The sequence below is a fragment of the Cetorhinus maximus genome, chromosome 16 (genome assembly GCF_964194155.1).
Source record: "Cetorhinus maximus chromosome 16, sCetMax3.hap1.1, whole genome shotgun sequence".
NCBI classification, from domain to species: domain Eukaryota; kingdom Metazoa; phylum Chordata; class Chondrichthyes; order Lamniformes; family Cetorhinidae; genus Cetorhinus; species Cetorhinus maximus.
Genome location: NC_135894.1, coordinates 14,412,062 through 14,427,359, shown reverse-complemented (window position 1 = coordinate 14,427,359; position 15,298 = coordinate 14,412,062). Strand labels below are relative to the sequence as shown.

The window sequence follows — 15,298 nt, the reverse complement described above, 5'->3', positions numbered from 1 at the left end:
CACCATATAGGGTTCAGCCTCGGCTCAATGGATCCCAGTTCCACTCTGGGGACTTGAGCACGTAACCCAGGCTGACATTTGAGTGCAATTCTGAGGGAGTGCTGTACACTTTCAGAGGTGCTGGCTGTCAGACAAAATGCTAAACCAAAGCCCTGTCTCTCAGATAGGTGTAAAAGATTCCATGACACTATATCAATGAAATGCGGGAGCATTTTCTCCGGTGTCCTGGCCAACAGTTATCCCTGAATCAATATGAAAAAATGCATCATTTTCAAATAGCTGATAGAGGTACCTCACTGTGCACAAACAGACAGCTGCATTTTCTTCAGTTACAACAGTGACTATGCTCAAAAATGCTTAATTGGCTGTGAAGTGCTTTAGTCTTAAAGTCCTGAAAGGCATTATGTAAATTTGAGCTTTCTTTATCTTTTACACTTCAACCACTTTTTTTGTTCCCCACTGAACTCCTTTGTGTTTGCTTCATAAAAATGATGAATAAATGAAAAAAGACTGAAAGATGACGAGCATTTAAGAAGCAATAACGATTAAGATTACGAAATACGCTGATGTGGAGAATTCAGATAATCCTCTTAGATCTACAGCAGTTATTCAATTTACTGAGTGCATAATCTTGAAAAGATGAAGGGAGAAAACATCTTAATTTCCATTCTGTTCATAGTTGAAGGTATGTCGAGCATTTTCTAGTGGCATAAGGTGTGTATACCAAAAATTGTTTTTAAAAAATCAAAATTAGTAAATTATATTTCCCTGTTTATACCTTTGTTATTTAAGTGAGAAATTCTTATTTACCTTCTTTGAGTTTCTTCAAGTGTGATAATGCCTCAGCAATTGTAGAATACCAGGACTGTGTGCTGAAGATATGTATAAGTTTCCAATACTGGGAGAGAACCTTGTAAAATAGTACTAATAGAGCAGTTAAATGCCCTCTGATTTATTTTTGCTATTTTATAAAAATGTAAAATAAAAGTAATTATATTTGTAGTGTTCAAGAAAATAATGTTTGTCTTTCTTTTATCTTTTTCAAATTCTTCTCAATCGATTTGGAAAAGCTTTTACATCTATATTGTCTGCTCCTGAGGTATGGAACTCGGTGTAGGCCAATGCTGTTAAAGCATTGTTCAACATCTGCAATTGTTTTCAATCTAGCCTGTGTGTGGATATTGGCCTGTGGAAAAATGCTATACTTAGAAAATTTTGTTTAACTGCTGCTCATTACTACCAAAAGATAGGTAGACCAATTAGATAGTTACCTTTTTAAAAAATCTACTGCAATTTAGTTAAACAACAATTCAACTAAATGATCACTGATCACAAAACTAACTGTAAACCATCATTGTATCCCTACACCACCCTTAAATTCATAAACTAAAACATCCAAACATTGCATGCGTTGTGGGATTGAGATAAACACTTTTAAAGGCTCATATAAATATCTTCATCTCCTCTTAATACTCTACATGTTATCATATAAGGGATGAATTAAGGAAAATGTGAATAATTGCACTTCTAATTTCTCATGCAAGCACTTTATTCATTATTCTGCTCAATCAGTTTTGTTAATAGTTTAAGGTATGCAGTCAATGCACAATTTTTTACCAGAACAGATTTTATCAGCTTCAAAGCTAAGCACCCACATGAGTCACCCAGCAGGATTCATAAGCTTTCAGTGAGACTCGTCTACCGCTCCTATATTTATGACAGGATGAAAACCTGGATCAGACGTGCAACAAGACTTGCAAATGCAATTGTAATGATGGACCCAACACATTTTGGGGAATGGCACCAGGATCATCAATGCTGCAATGTATGCCAGGTAAGAGAGACCATTATATAATCTTATTTAGTATTAGAAGGCACTTACCTCAATTTTGAGGAGATATTCTTAAGATCCAGCCAGACTTAATTCTGGAAACAAAATCAATTACTTCATAAAAGCTTCAATGTCTCACTTATCAATTATGATGCTGATTCTGGGGGTGCGGGGGTGGTGCCAGGCAGAAACTCTTCCGTCTAGTTGACAGTAAAACCCTTAGAACAGTGCTGGCTATTTGCAGCTACCAGAGAATTGATCATTTGTTTTCCTACAAAATATTGTAAGGCATTCTTACTTGTTGATATTGCAATGTGATAAGAGAAGACACAAGGTCGCTGGTTAATCTTCTTATCTCAGTGTGATCTTCAGATTAACTATCCCTGAAGATTAAATAGATTACCCTTTAGTATAACCCCTCATGATGGAAGACCACCAACCAGTCACAATAAATAAGCTTCAGAGACCTAACAACAAAAACTTACATTAAATAGAGCCCTTAATGCAATAAAGTGTCCCAAAGCACTTCATAAGGGCTCTATAAGGCATAGTTTGAGACTGAGCCTCATAAAAAAGATATTAGGACTGCACCAAAAGCTTGGTCAAAAAGGTAAGCTTTAAGGAATGCCTTAAAGGAGGAAAAGAAAGGTAGACAGGTGGAGAGGTTTACGGAAAAATTTCCAGAGCTTAGGTCCAAGACAGGTGAAGGCACAGCTACCAGTGGTGGGGCAATTAAAATCGGGGATGCTCAAGAGGCCAGAATTAGAGGAGAGGTTGAGAGTCGAGGGTTGTGGAGCTTGAGGAGATTAGAGATACAAAAGGGCAAAGCCATGGAGGGATTTGAAAGACCAATTCCGTCCAGTGGAAGGCAAATTGATGGAGGAGACAGTGGTAATGTCACTGGGCTAGTAATCCAGAGGCTCAGGCTAACGCTCTGGGGACATGGGTTCAAATCTCACCTAGGCAGCTGATGAACTTAAATTCAATTAATACATTTGGAATTGAAAACTCATCTCAATAATGGTGACCATGAAACAAATGTTGATTGTCATAAAGATCCATCTCGTTCGCTAAGGCTCTTTAGGGAAGAAAATCTGCCGTCCTTACCTGGTCTGGCTTACATGTGGCACCAGACCCACAGCCATGTGGTTGACTCTTAACTGCCCTCTGAAATGGCCAAGCAGCTCACTCAGTTCAAGGGCAACTAGGGATGAGCAAGAGATGCTGGCTTGGCCTTGCCAGCAAGCCCACTTCTGTTGAAAGAATAAATTTTAAAAAGTTATCAGGGTTGTCTAGGTGCAAAAGTCAATAGAGGCTCAACTTCAAATCAATATATCCTGATTTAGGCCATTGTGTTGGTTTTCTGATGCTACAATGTACTAAGGAAAGTGAACACATATGAACATGTGAATTAGGAGCAGGAGTAGGCCATTCAGCCCCTCCAACCTGCTCCGTCATTTGATAAGATCATGGCTGACCCAATTTTGGTCTCAACTCTGCTTTCCTGTCGACCCCGATACCCTTTGACACCCTTGTAAATCAAGAATCTATCTAACTCAGAGTTAAAAATATTCAATAACCACGCCTCCATTGCTCTCTGGGGAAGAGAATTCCACAGACCAATGACCCTCAGAGAAAAAATGTTCCTCATCTCCCTCTTAACTGGGAGACCCCTTATTTTTAAACTGTGTTCCCCAGTTCTAGTCTCTCCATAAGGGGAACTATTCTTTCAGCAACCACATTGTTTCATCCCTACAGGATCTTATGTTTCAATAAGATCACCTCCCATCCTTCTAAATATCATTGGATACATGCCCAACCTTTCCTCATAAGACAATTCCTTCATCCCAGGAACATCGGGTGAACCTTCTCAGCACTGTTTCTAATGCAATCGTATCCCTTCTTAAATAAGAAGACCAAAACTGTACACAGTATCCACATGTGGTCTCACCAAGACCTGTATAACTGCAGCAAAAGTTCACTACTTTTATGTTCCAGTCCCATTGCAATAGATGACAACATTCCACTTGCCTTCCTGATCACTTGCCGTAACTGCATACTAACTTTTTCTGATTCATGTACCAGGACACCAAGATCTCTCCGTACTGCAGAGCTCTGCAATCTCTCTCCATTTAAACAATATGCTGATTTTCTAATCTTCCTGCCCCAAGTGGACAAGTTTGCATTTTTCCACATTATACGCCATCTACTTTTGCCCACTCACTTGACCTATTTATATCCCTTTGCCTGAGTACTTGTGTCCTCTTTACAACTTACTTTCCTACCTATCTTTGTGTCATCTGCAAATTTGGCAACCATTCGATTCCTTCATCCAAGTCATTGATATAAATTGTAAATAGTTGAGGCCCCAGCACTGATCCCTTTGGCACTCTATTGGTTATATTTTGCCAACCTGAAAATGACCCATTTATCCCTATTCTGTTTCTTGTTAGCTAACCAATCCTCTATCCATGTTGCCCCCTAAGTTACCTCCTATGCCATGTGCTCTTATCTTGTGCAGTAACCTTTGATGTGGCACCTTGTCAAATGCCTTTTTGGAAATCTAAGTACACCACATCTACACGTTCCACTTTATCCATGTTGCATGTTACTTCCTCAAAAAAACTCTTAATAAATTAACCAAACATGGGGTAGAATTTTGCCCTTGATGGGCAGGTGGGCAGCTGATCGCTGCGGCTGAAACGGGCCCCGCCGCCATTTTAAGTGGGCGGGCCAATTAAGGTCCACCCAGCGGGCTGCCCGATGGGAAGCGCTATGCGCTTCCTGTGCGGGTGGGGGGGATTCCCCAATTGTCGGAGTGCGCTTTTTCGCACATGCGCAAAAGATCGCACATCTCCCTGAGACTAAGTGCTGCCTCAGGGAGATCAGTGAAAGTTTTTGAAAGTGTAAAAATAGAAAAATAAAAAAATTATTAACATGTCCCCCTCATGTGACAATGTCACACGAGATGGGACATGTTAATAAGTGTCACAGAAACTTTATTAAAGATTTTTAAAACCGACATGAAACCTCATCCCGCTGGTGGATGAGGTTTCATGTTTTTTCAGAAGCTCGCTGGGGCTCCTGGCCTGCCCGCCAGCCTTAAGGTTGGACGGGCAGGGTCTTTAATTGATTTAACTACCCAGTCAATGGCCTCAATTAGCCATTGACAGGTCGGCGGGCGGACAGCTGATCGCGTTGTCCCCCCCGCCTTCCTGAATATTTAAATGAGGCGGGATGACATCGGGGGTTCCTCCAGACATCATCCCGCGTCATTTTCATGTCGGCGAGCGGGCCCCGCCCCCTGCTCGCCGACGGAAAAATTCTGCCCATGATTTCCCTTTCATAAAACCATTTTGACTCTGCCTGATTGCATTAAGATATTCTAAGTGCCTTGCCATAGCCTCCTAAATAATAGATCCCAGCAATTTCCCTAGGGCAGATTTTAGGCTAACTGGCCTGTAGTTTCCTGCTTTCTGTCTCCCTCCTTTCTTGGTTAGAGGAGTTACATTCATTATTTTCCAATCTGATGGAACCTTTCCAGAAACTAGGGCATTTTGAAAAATTAAAACCAATGCATCTACTAGCTAAGCAGCCACTTCTTTTAAGGCTCTATGATGAAGTCCATCAGAACCTGGGGACTTGTTAGTCTTTAGTTCTAATAATTTTCTCAGTATCCTTTCCCTGGCGATTGTAATTTTTTAATGCTCCTCCCTCCCTTTCACCTCTTGATTTACAATTATTTCTGGGATGTTACTTGCGTCTTCTACAGCGAAAGACAGACAAAATGTCTGTTCAATGCATCCACTATTTCCTTATTTCCCATTATTAATTCCCCAGGCTCCATCTCTAGAGGACCAAAGCTCACTTTAGTTACTCCTTTCCTTTTTGAATACCTGTAAAACCTCTATCTGTTTTTATATTTCTAGCTAGCTTTCTCTCACAACCTACTGTCTCCTATTTTTTTTGTCATTCAATGCTGGTTTTTATATTTGTCTAATCTTCTGACCTGCCACTCATCTTTGCAGAATTGTACGCTTTTTCTTTCAATTTGATATTATCTTTAATGTCCTTAGTTAACCACAAACAATATATCCATTTTCTAGAGTCTTTTTTAAAATCATTGTAACATATCTTTTGTCGAGTGTTATGAGATATCTCTGAAGCTTTTGCACTGCATCTCTACTGACCTATCCTGTATTCTAATTTCCCAGTTCATTTTAGCCAGATCTAAATGCCCTCAAAATTGCCCTTATTTAAGTTTAAAACACTAGTCTTATGTCCACTCCTCTTTTCCTCAAACTGAATGTGAAATTCAATCATATTCTGATCACTGCTACTTTGGGGCACTTTGCTATGAGGTCATTAATTAATGCTGTCTCACTGCACATTACCAGGTCTAGTATGTCCTGCTCTCTGATTTGTGCTAGAATGTGCTGCTGTAAAAAGCTGTCCCAAAAACACTTGATGAGCTCATCTACCAGGCGACCTTTGCCAATCTGATTTGTCCAATTTATGGGCAGAAATTTTCACTCAGCACGCGGGCGTGCGCCCAAACCGCTCGAGCGTGAAATGACGCACGTTGATGTTGGACAAGCGTGCTGACGTCAACGCGCAGTCGCATGATAGTTCAGTCAGCAGGCGTGCTGCCGGTTGACAGGCAGGTGAAAAGGCCAAGCGGCCTTTGCTTTTTTTGGACACCTCATCCACGGGCAGGAGCAAAAGCAAATAAAAATAAAATAAAAGTTTTGCAATTGAATTAATAACATGTCCCTGCTCAAGTGACAGAGTCACATGAGAGGACATGTTTGATTACCTTTTTATTTTTTTCATTACTTTTTGTTATATCTCTTCAATTCCAAGGCAGCTCTGTGCCTCACTCACACACACGCACGAAGTTCGCACTTGGCCTGCTTGTCCTCCTCCCCCCACCCTACCTAGGCAGTGCTGAGCGCTGCCGCTCACGTTTCACACTGGGTGGGACTTAATTGGCCCACCAGCCTGAAATTGTGGTGCGGTGCCAATCGTGGGCAGTGGTCGGCTTCCCAACCATCCCTGCCAAGCCCGCCCGCCAAGGGCAAAATTCTGCCTTATATGTAGATTTGAATTACCCATGATTATCGCCATACCTTTCTCACAAGCTCCCATTATTTCTTCCTGTGCACCCCATCCTATAGTGTAGTTACTGTTACGGGACATGTAAACTATCCTCACAAGTGACTTCTTACCTTTTCAATTTCGTATCCCTACCCAAACTGATTCTACATCTTGCCCTTTTGAGTTAAGGTAATCACTCACTACTGTACTAATGTCATCCTTAATTAACAGAGCTACCCCGCCACCTTTTCCTAGCTTCCTGTCCTTCTAAAATGTATCCTTGAATATTCAGGTCCCAGCCTTTGTCATCTTGCAGCTATGTCTCTGTAATAGCTATCAGATCATACATATTTATTTCTATTTGAACTGATAATTCATCTGTTCTGTTACAAGTGCTATGCACATTCAGATACAGAGCCTTCAGTTCTGTCTTTTTACTATTTTTGCAACATTTGGCCTTAGCTGCTGCCACACTCCCAGTTCATGCCCTCCCTTTTGGCACGCTCTAATTATCATGACCCTTATTGCTACCTTGCTCTCTTGCCTTGCCCTCTCCCTTTAATTTATCACATCTTCCCTCATTTAATCCCTTGCCCCACTATGTCCCCCTCTCTACCACTCTAGTTAAGTGACTTGCCAAAACACTGGTCCCAGGATGGTTCAGGTGAGGACCATCCCAAAAATACAGCTCCCACTTTCCCCAGTATTGGTGTTAGTACCCCATGTATAAAAACTAATTTCTCCCACACCAATCTTTGAACCAAGTATTTGATTCTCTAATTTTATTTTCCCTACACCAATTTGCTTGTGGCTTTGGATTATTACCTTTGAGATTCTGCTTAATTTAGCCCCTAGCTGCCCACAATCCCTAAGCAGAACCTCCTTCCTAGTCCTATCTATGTAGTTGATTAGAAAATGGACCACAACAACCAGACCCTCCCCCTCGCACTGCAAGTTCCTCTCCAGCCCCGAGCAGATGTCCTGAATCGTGGCTTCCGGCAAGCAACATAGCCATTTGGGCTCTGGCTCTCAGCTACAGAGGAGTGTGTCTAAACCCCGACTATACTGTCCCCTACTACTGCTACATTCCCATCTACACCCCTGCTTGAATGGCTTCTTGCACCGTGATGCCATGGTCAGTTCGCTCATCCACCCTGCAGCCCTTACTTTCATCCATAAAAGCTGCAAGAACCTCAAACCTGTTGGACAATTGCAAAGGCTGAGGCTTCTCCACTTCTCGATCCCCATATCTGCCTCATTTCAGTCACACTCTCCTGTCCCTGATCATGGACAAATCAGAAGACCCTAGCTTAAGGGGTGTGACTGCCTTCTGGAACAAAGTGTTCAGGTAACTTTCTCCCTTCCTGATGCATTGCAGTGTCTAAGCTCAGGCTCCAGCTCTAACTTTGAGCTGAAGTTCCTCAAGCTGCAGACATGCTTGCTTGGATCACACTGGCATTCACTAGCACCCACAATACTGCAGCTGCAACACATCACCTACCCTGCCATCTTTGAAGTGTTTTATTTAGCTAATTCATTTTACTAATTAAATTTTAATTAATGCCTCTAGTCCTGCCTGTGCTTATATTACTATTTTAATTAATGTTCTACTTATCTTGATTGAAATTCCCCCGTTTAGGTAAATAGGAAATACTCACCAACTAATCACTTACCTGTTTCCTTGTGATATCACACCTTGATTTCTTTTTACGAATGCAGCTCTGAATGGTGACCGGTGCTGACTAACCCTGAAGTCTCGCTGTTTTTTTGGCCCCACTCCTCCTGAAGCCTCGCTGTTTTTTTGGCCCCACTCCTCCTGAAGCCTCGCTTTTTTTTGGCCCCACTCCTTCTGAAGCCTCGCTGGTTTTTGGCCCCACTCCTTCTGAAGCCTCACTGTTTTTTTGGCCCCACTCCTCCCAAAGTTTCAATGCTTTTCTGGCCCTGCTCCTCCTGAAGCCTCACTGTTTTTTTGGCCCCACTCCTCCCAAAGTTTCAATGCTTTTCTGGCCCTGCTCCTCCTGAAGCTAAGGATGTCAAGGACTCACTTCATGGATCAGATCGGTTTGTACCAAATGAAAGGGATGCTCCAAGAACATTTGCTAATGTGTCTGTGAACCTAAACCCTTTGTAACATCTACTAAGCACTTCTTTAAGCATGGTTGCAATTTAGTCATTAACTTGACAGGATCCTTTGCGGCCATTGCTGAGTAGATGGATCCGAGTATTTCGCTGGTTATAAACTGAAGGGGGAGATGAAGGTGGAAGCAATGAAGATGTATGGTTGAAAATAGATCAAGAAACATTGCTGAGCCTCATGAATAGGCCCAGTTTCAGTGTACTGGCTCAGGTACTGTAAGCAGGCTGACCTGACAATCGAACACAAACACCTACAGCACAGGCAGAATCTGTAAGAGTGGTGAAGAATAGAACTGGGCAGTAAGAAACCTGGTGTAGAGAAGGTAAGGCTGAACTAACTGTGAAGATGTTTTTTATGTTGGAAATAGGCCATCGAATTTTGTTGTTCTCAAACACCTTTGGATTTAACCTCAAATGCCCTTGCTCTTGTTCCTCCACCACTTGTCTATGTCCCCTTTATCTTCAAAACTACCTGTCTCCTTCCTGCTTCACTTTGGCGTAACCACTTTCTTTCTCACTCAACAGCCAGGAAGAGCAGTAGCTTGGCAAGGCCTTGGCTTTGGTAGGAAACCTTGGCACTCTGACCTAGGCACTCTTGACAAATCCTCATTTGCTCTTCACCCCATCTCCTCATGTGTATCGGGAGTAGTTGACTGCATAAATCTTTGCTGAGTGAATCTCCTTGCCCTTCCAAGTCTAGCCTCTTGCACAGTCCCGATTTTCACTGCTCCAGCATTAGCGGCTGTGCCTTCAGCTGTCTATGCCCCAAACTCCGGAATTCCCTCCCTAAAAATCTCCAACTTTAAGACTACTTTTTTTTTGGTTCGTCATCTGTCCTAATAGCTCGACATGTGGATCTGGGTCAAGATTTGTTTGATAATGCTCCTGTGAAACTCCTTGGGACTTTTTCCTAAGCTAAAGATGCTGTTTAATGGAAGTTTTTGTTGAAATGTTGCATGGTTGAATGTAGATTATTTAATTACGTCACATCAATGCAGCCTTAGCTTTATGAAAAAGTTATATTAATTGTTTTTGAATTAGAGTGTCCTTATCACCAAGCTCTTGGGTTTGAATCTGGAGCTGTTATGGAAGACCAGATAAGTTGTTCCAATGAAGACCAATATACTGGATGGTACTCCTCATGGATGCCAAACAAAGCAAGAATCAACAGCCAAGGTTTTGGGTAGGTAATCACATAGCACAACATTACACCAACCCATGCAATAATTGGTTCAATGCACCATTTGAATTTAGGATAGTTCCTCTATTTTATTGCAATTTTAGTTTGTGATTTGATCAACAACTGAAGTGGAGATGTGCAACAGATCATAACAACATGACAAACGGTAATTTGGCTCATTAAATTAATTATTTCTACTGAATACGTATCAATAACTTGAACCACCGATTTTAGTGTCAGAGTGAAACCTCTGCAAAATTTATTGTATATGTAATTAATACTTTTTGATATTACAAGACCCATAATCTTGAAATTATGTTGTGCAATTCTTAGTTTATGAAGCATGATCGCATCTGTATAATATTATTTTGCTAGCAACATCAATGGAATGGTTGGCCCCTTAGGATTTGGGTTTTGATCACAATTTAAGCAGATTAAACAGCTTGTGAACTGAACCATGCATCTGTTTTTCTCTGTCACATTGTCTGTTAAACCTGAGGTATACTAATTAACGTCAATCTCACTAAATTGCTTACTGGAGAACACATTGGGTACCCGCTACATTTGGTCAATTCAAAATGATGTTCTCAATGTAATATTCTATGGTAAGGTTCACCTTTGGAGGTCTAGTTGATATGGGTTTGTTACAGTTGAAATAGTCATTGGCATTGTTAGTTTGAACAAGAGCACTTGTGTTGAACTTTCATCTTAGCCCTCTGTCAATCAAATTATTCAAGCTGTAGCTTTGTCAGCAGAATTTGTGTGGATGTCTACATTTAAGGATTGCTTGAACAAGCTAAACCATTGTACAGAATACTTTACAAATAAAGTGATTCCCAAAAGCAAAAATGTAGGCAAACCACTGTAGAACAATTGGTCATTTAAAATACCTGCAACTGAGATGACTGAGAGACTCTTGTTCCTTCAGATTATCTCAGCAAAAAGGCAGTTTTCTCATGGTAAATATGTTAATACTGATCAGAAAATTTTGTTGGCAGCATCCCCCCACACCCCATGTAATGACATGGTGATTAGAACTTATGAGAATTAGAGGTTCTTGGATAAAAAGGACATTTTCTTTGTCGTTTCCCCGTGGTCACAGCACCAAACTTAAAACACAATTTACATTGATCTTCAATTGCTCAGCTGTTTCGGGAATAAGTGACCATACACTCACAGTTGCTCATTCACAGTCATCAGAAACCCCATACTGTTGACAAGCAATCCTTAAATGTAGGCATCCACACAAATTCTGCTGACAAAGCTACAGCTTGAATAATTTGATTGACAGAGGGCTAAGATGAATGTTCAACACAAGTGCTCTTATTCAAACTAACAGTCTATTTCAACAATGACTATTTCAAATGTAACAAACCCATATCAATTAGACCTCCAAAGGCAAGCTTTACCATAGAATGAAAAAACTTCAGTAAGGCAGCTCGAACACACAGCTGGCTTATACCTTTTAATATAAAATTATCCGATCCAACACTTTTGAAACTTAAGGGTAAAAATTTCTATTTTAGTTACAAACCAACTTAAAATAAATTGATTAACATTATTAAAATAGGAAATAAATTTGAAAGGAAAGCATTAAATGTTCAGAAACTAACATGTGGAAATGATAGTTTATAGTATCTGTTGTTTCCAAATTCAATATCCATATTTCAACAACAATTTATCTTCCAAAATTTCACTAATGACACATTAAATATTTACATGTGTTATTACAGATGTGCATGGCTATCAAGGTACCAGGACAATCAGCAATGGCTTCAGATTGACCTGAAGCAGGTCAGAGTTATTTCTGGGATCATTACTCAAGGACGATGTGATGCTGATGAATGGATGACAAAGTACAGCGTGCAGTACAGATCCAACGAAACCTTTAACTGGGTTTACTATAAAGACCAGACTGGAAACAACCGGGTAAGTATTGGCTCCCATCCAGAAATAAGCTAAGGGGTGAGTTAAGTGCAGCAGTGAGGTCCTCTCTGTCCTGTCTGGACTCTTGGAACGTTCACTCTAGCTTGTTATGTTTACACACCCATAGGAGCACCTGCAAATCACAGTGGCGAGACAGCTTCTAATTAGCTCATTCCTGTGAGCCAGGTCTCAAGGACATCAAAAGCCCAACTTTTAAAAGTTCATCAAAATTAGAGGCAGGGAAAAGGAGGGGAAGAAACCTTACTTACAAAATAAAACAAGTCTTTGCTGGTGCAAGACAACTTACTTTGAATATGTAAATATAACAATTCAGTTATGATCCCTTATGGTGGCATGACTTTCTCCAAGATTTATAACTGTGAATGCCAGAGATAAATTATAATACAGAATAATACATTTAAACGTTTCATCAAATATTGGCCTTAATAAAGTGTTCATTTTGAAAATTAACAAAGGTTACTTCCCTTTAATAATTCCATTTAAGGGATTCACGTTAATGAGTGAAAACAGAACACAGAGCAAGTTGTAAATTGAGTCACTAGTACACATATTTAAAAAATCTGGGTTAGTTATAATCATCCGTAGGGTTACCCCTGAGAGTTTCTGCTTCATTACAGTTTGGTGGTCAAAAACCACTGCCAGGTTCTTTGCACTAGCAATTTGCATAATGCTTAAAAAAAGCACTTCAAAAAGGATGTTAACATGAAGTTCTGGGAACAATGTGAACTTGAACTGTTATTGGCCCTTTAGTGCAGGGACTATGTACAAGCTACTGCAGTGCACTTACTCTGGTATTAGTTCTGTAACTATTCCAAGCTGATTTTGAATATAACAGCATTTACTGGCGTTGAAGCACTTTAATGGTTGGGCGTACTAAAAAAGACATGCCACCAGGTGGCGAGGTTCTCTTGCAGTGTGCTCACTTGATTTGATGACACATTTTACATTGGGCAGAATTTTATGGACCCATTAAGGTGGGACAAGGCCAGAAAATACGGTGAACCATTCAAAACTCCATTGACTTCGGAGGGGCTGGAAGAATCCTGCCGGCAGGGGGGGGGGCTGTGAAATTCTGCCCATTGTATACCAAAAAGCAGTAATCCTACTAATTGAGGGTTTGATTTACCTCTATTATCTGCACAGTTACTAAGCTTTGATTTGAAAATGATTATCGGAATTCAGTTTTACAACATTACTTTTCCCCTCTCCCACAGGTATTTTATGGGAACTCAGACAGGTCATCAGCTGTGCAGAATTTCCTGCGTCCTCCAATTTTAGCTCAATTCATCAGGATTAAGCCCTTGGGCTGGCACGTTCGGATTGCTATCAGGATGGAACTGCTCGAATGCATGAATAAATGCCAGTCATAAGCATGTTACATGTCTGCACAGCAGAAAGAAGTAAAATGTCCTGTTAAAAATCCAGACTACTGTCTAGATTAATGATATATCTAAACAAACTTATCAATATGATTGAATGCTCATTGTTTTAAACAAGATTAAATAGAAACAATATGTACTTGAAGTGCTCACATTAACAGATTTGGCAACTTAAATCCAGTAATATAGGGACGAGTGTTTACTGGTCCTTTTGACTGTACTTAAAAGCAGTCCGTAGTATAATTAAAGTTAAAAGCAACTTCTGCAGGGACTGAGTAACCACACTTTTTCCAGCACTGCGGTGTTTGGATTCACTCCAAAAGTGACTGGGTGCCCACTTATTCCCATCCTTATTGCCTTCTTTTAGCTCCCTGTTTTCCAAAGAAAATAATTCAAAATCCTTATCTACATTTATAAATCCCATAGCGGCCTCAACTCACTGTACCTCTGCAACTTCTTCCAGCTAAGGTTGCCAATGCTCAGAATTGTCTTGACATGTCCATGAATTGAAGATTAATCTCCTGGACATTGCTGTGAGCAATCCAGGAGAAGAATTATTGAGGCACTTTAAAACAATGGTGGTTTATCATTTTCCTTGAACGCTTGTTTATTAGGAATAAAATATTGGTGATCAGGGGGAAAGAGTGTTCTTTTGGGCGGGATGGTTGTAGGTAGGAGATCATGTCCTGAAATCTTCATCAGTTCATCCAAGCTACTCTAGTGCAAGATCTTCAGTCTTTATTTTGCTCTCCTATATTGCCCCCTCATCTCTTTCACTAGTAACAGAAACTGCAGCTATCGGCCCTAGTTTTTGGGACCCCACCCCTCCCTCCCCAAACCTCGAGTTTGTTTCTTCTCTTCATGCCTTTAAAAGTTAATCCAAGGTTATCTTTTCAACTTGCACCTGTGCTCATCTTTCCTAACTATTCCACTACCTGACATCTGAAATCCCTAATGCGAAGCACCCATGCCCATTAAAAACTGGTTTAAGATATTTTTTCATCCTATATCTGAGCTGAACTTGAACCAAGGTCGTACAGGTAAAGGGCCACTATGCCAACTATTTCACTAATGCCCCAGACACATTTTACTAATGTGAAAAAACGGCAAATACTGGAAATACTCAACACGGGCTGAATTTGTGGAGTGCAGACGAGTTGATTTTTCAGATGCAGAATCTTTGTCAAAAGGTAAGGCCCACACCTAAAATGTCAATGCTCCTGTGTTCTCGACAGATGCTACATGACTTTGTTCAGTGTTACATTTTACCAGGGGTCATGTTTAGACAATTTAATATACAGTCTAATAAAATGCGGCTGGAAAACCAAAGTCTACGAGGTTCAAAAGTTCATGAATTGAAATTTGGAGATTAAATAATAATTTTTGGGACGTACCTACCTGCCTTGACACCTTGAGGAACTTGCCAAGCCATTTCAAAGGGGAGTTAAGAATCATCCACATTGGTCTCATAACTGCCAGCTCATGGCATCAGGACACATTCCCTTCCCCAAAAGGCATTTGTGAACCAATTGGATTTTCCTGACAATCCAACAGCTTCATGGCTATTTTATCACTATCAGTATTTTATTCCACATTTAAAAAACAGATCACAGAATTCAAATTCTCAAACTGCCATGGTGCGATTTAAACTCATGCTCTTTCGAATATCAGTCTAGACCTCCAGATTACTAATCCAGCGCCATAACCACTACACTACAATAGCCCTAA

At 40.5% G+C, this 15,298-nt stretch overlaps 1 protein-coding gene across 1 annotated transcript; it reads left to right on the top strand.

Annotated features, from left to right (window-relative positions):
* The first annotated feature begins 603 nt into the window (after window positions 1-603).
* On the top strand, window positions 604-15,298 carry LOC144691920 (retinoschisin-like). The gene is made up of 6 exons (XM_078560492.1): window positions 604-685; window positions 1,071-1,099; window positions 1,723-1,834; window positions 10,106-10,247; window positions 11,978-12,173; window positions 13,406-15,298. The coding sequence occupies exons 1-6, from the start codon at window positions 640-642 to the stop codon at window positions 13,559-13,561; spliced, it is 681 nt and encodes a 226-aa protein (XP_078416618.1). The 5' UTR covers window positions 604-639; the 3' UTR covers window positions 13,562-15,298.

Coding starts and splice junctions, on each gene's coding strand:
- LOC144691920 (XM_078560492.1), top strand. CDS start 640: ATGAAGGGAGAAAACATCTTAATTTCCATTCTGTTCATAGTTGAAG. Junction 10,248..11,977: donor ATCAACAGCCAAGGTTTTGG/GTAGGTAATCAC, acceptor GTGTTATTACAG/ATGTGCATGGCTATCAAGGT. Junction 12,174..13,405: donor ACCAGACTGGAAACAACCGG/GTAAGTATTGGC, acceptor CCTCTCCCACAG/GTATTTTATGGGAACTCAGA.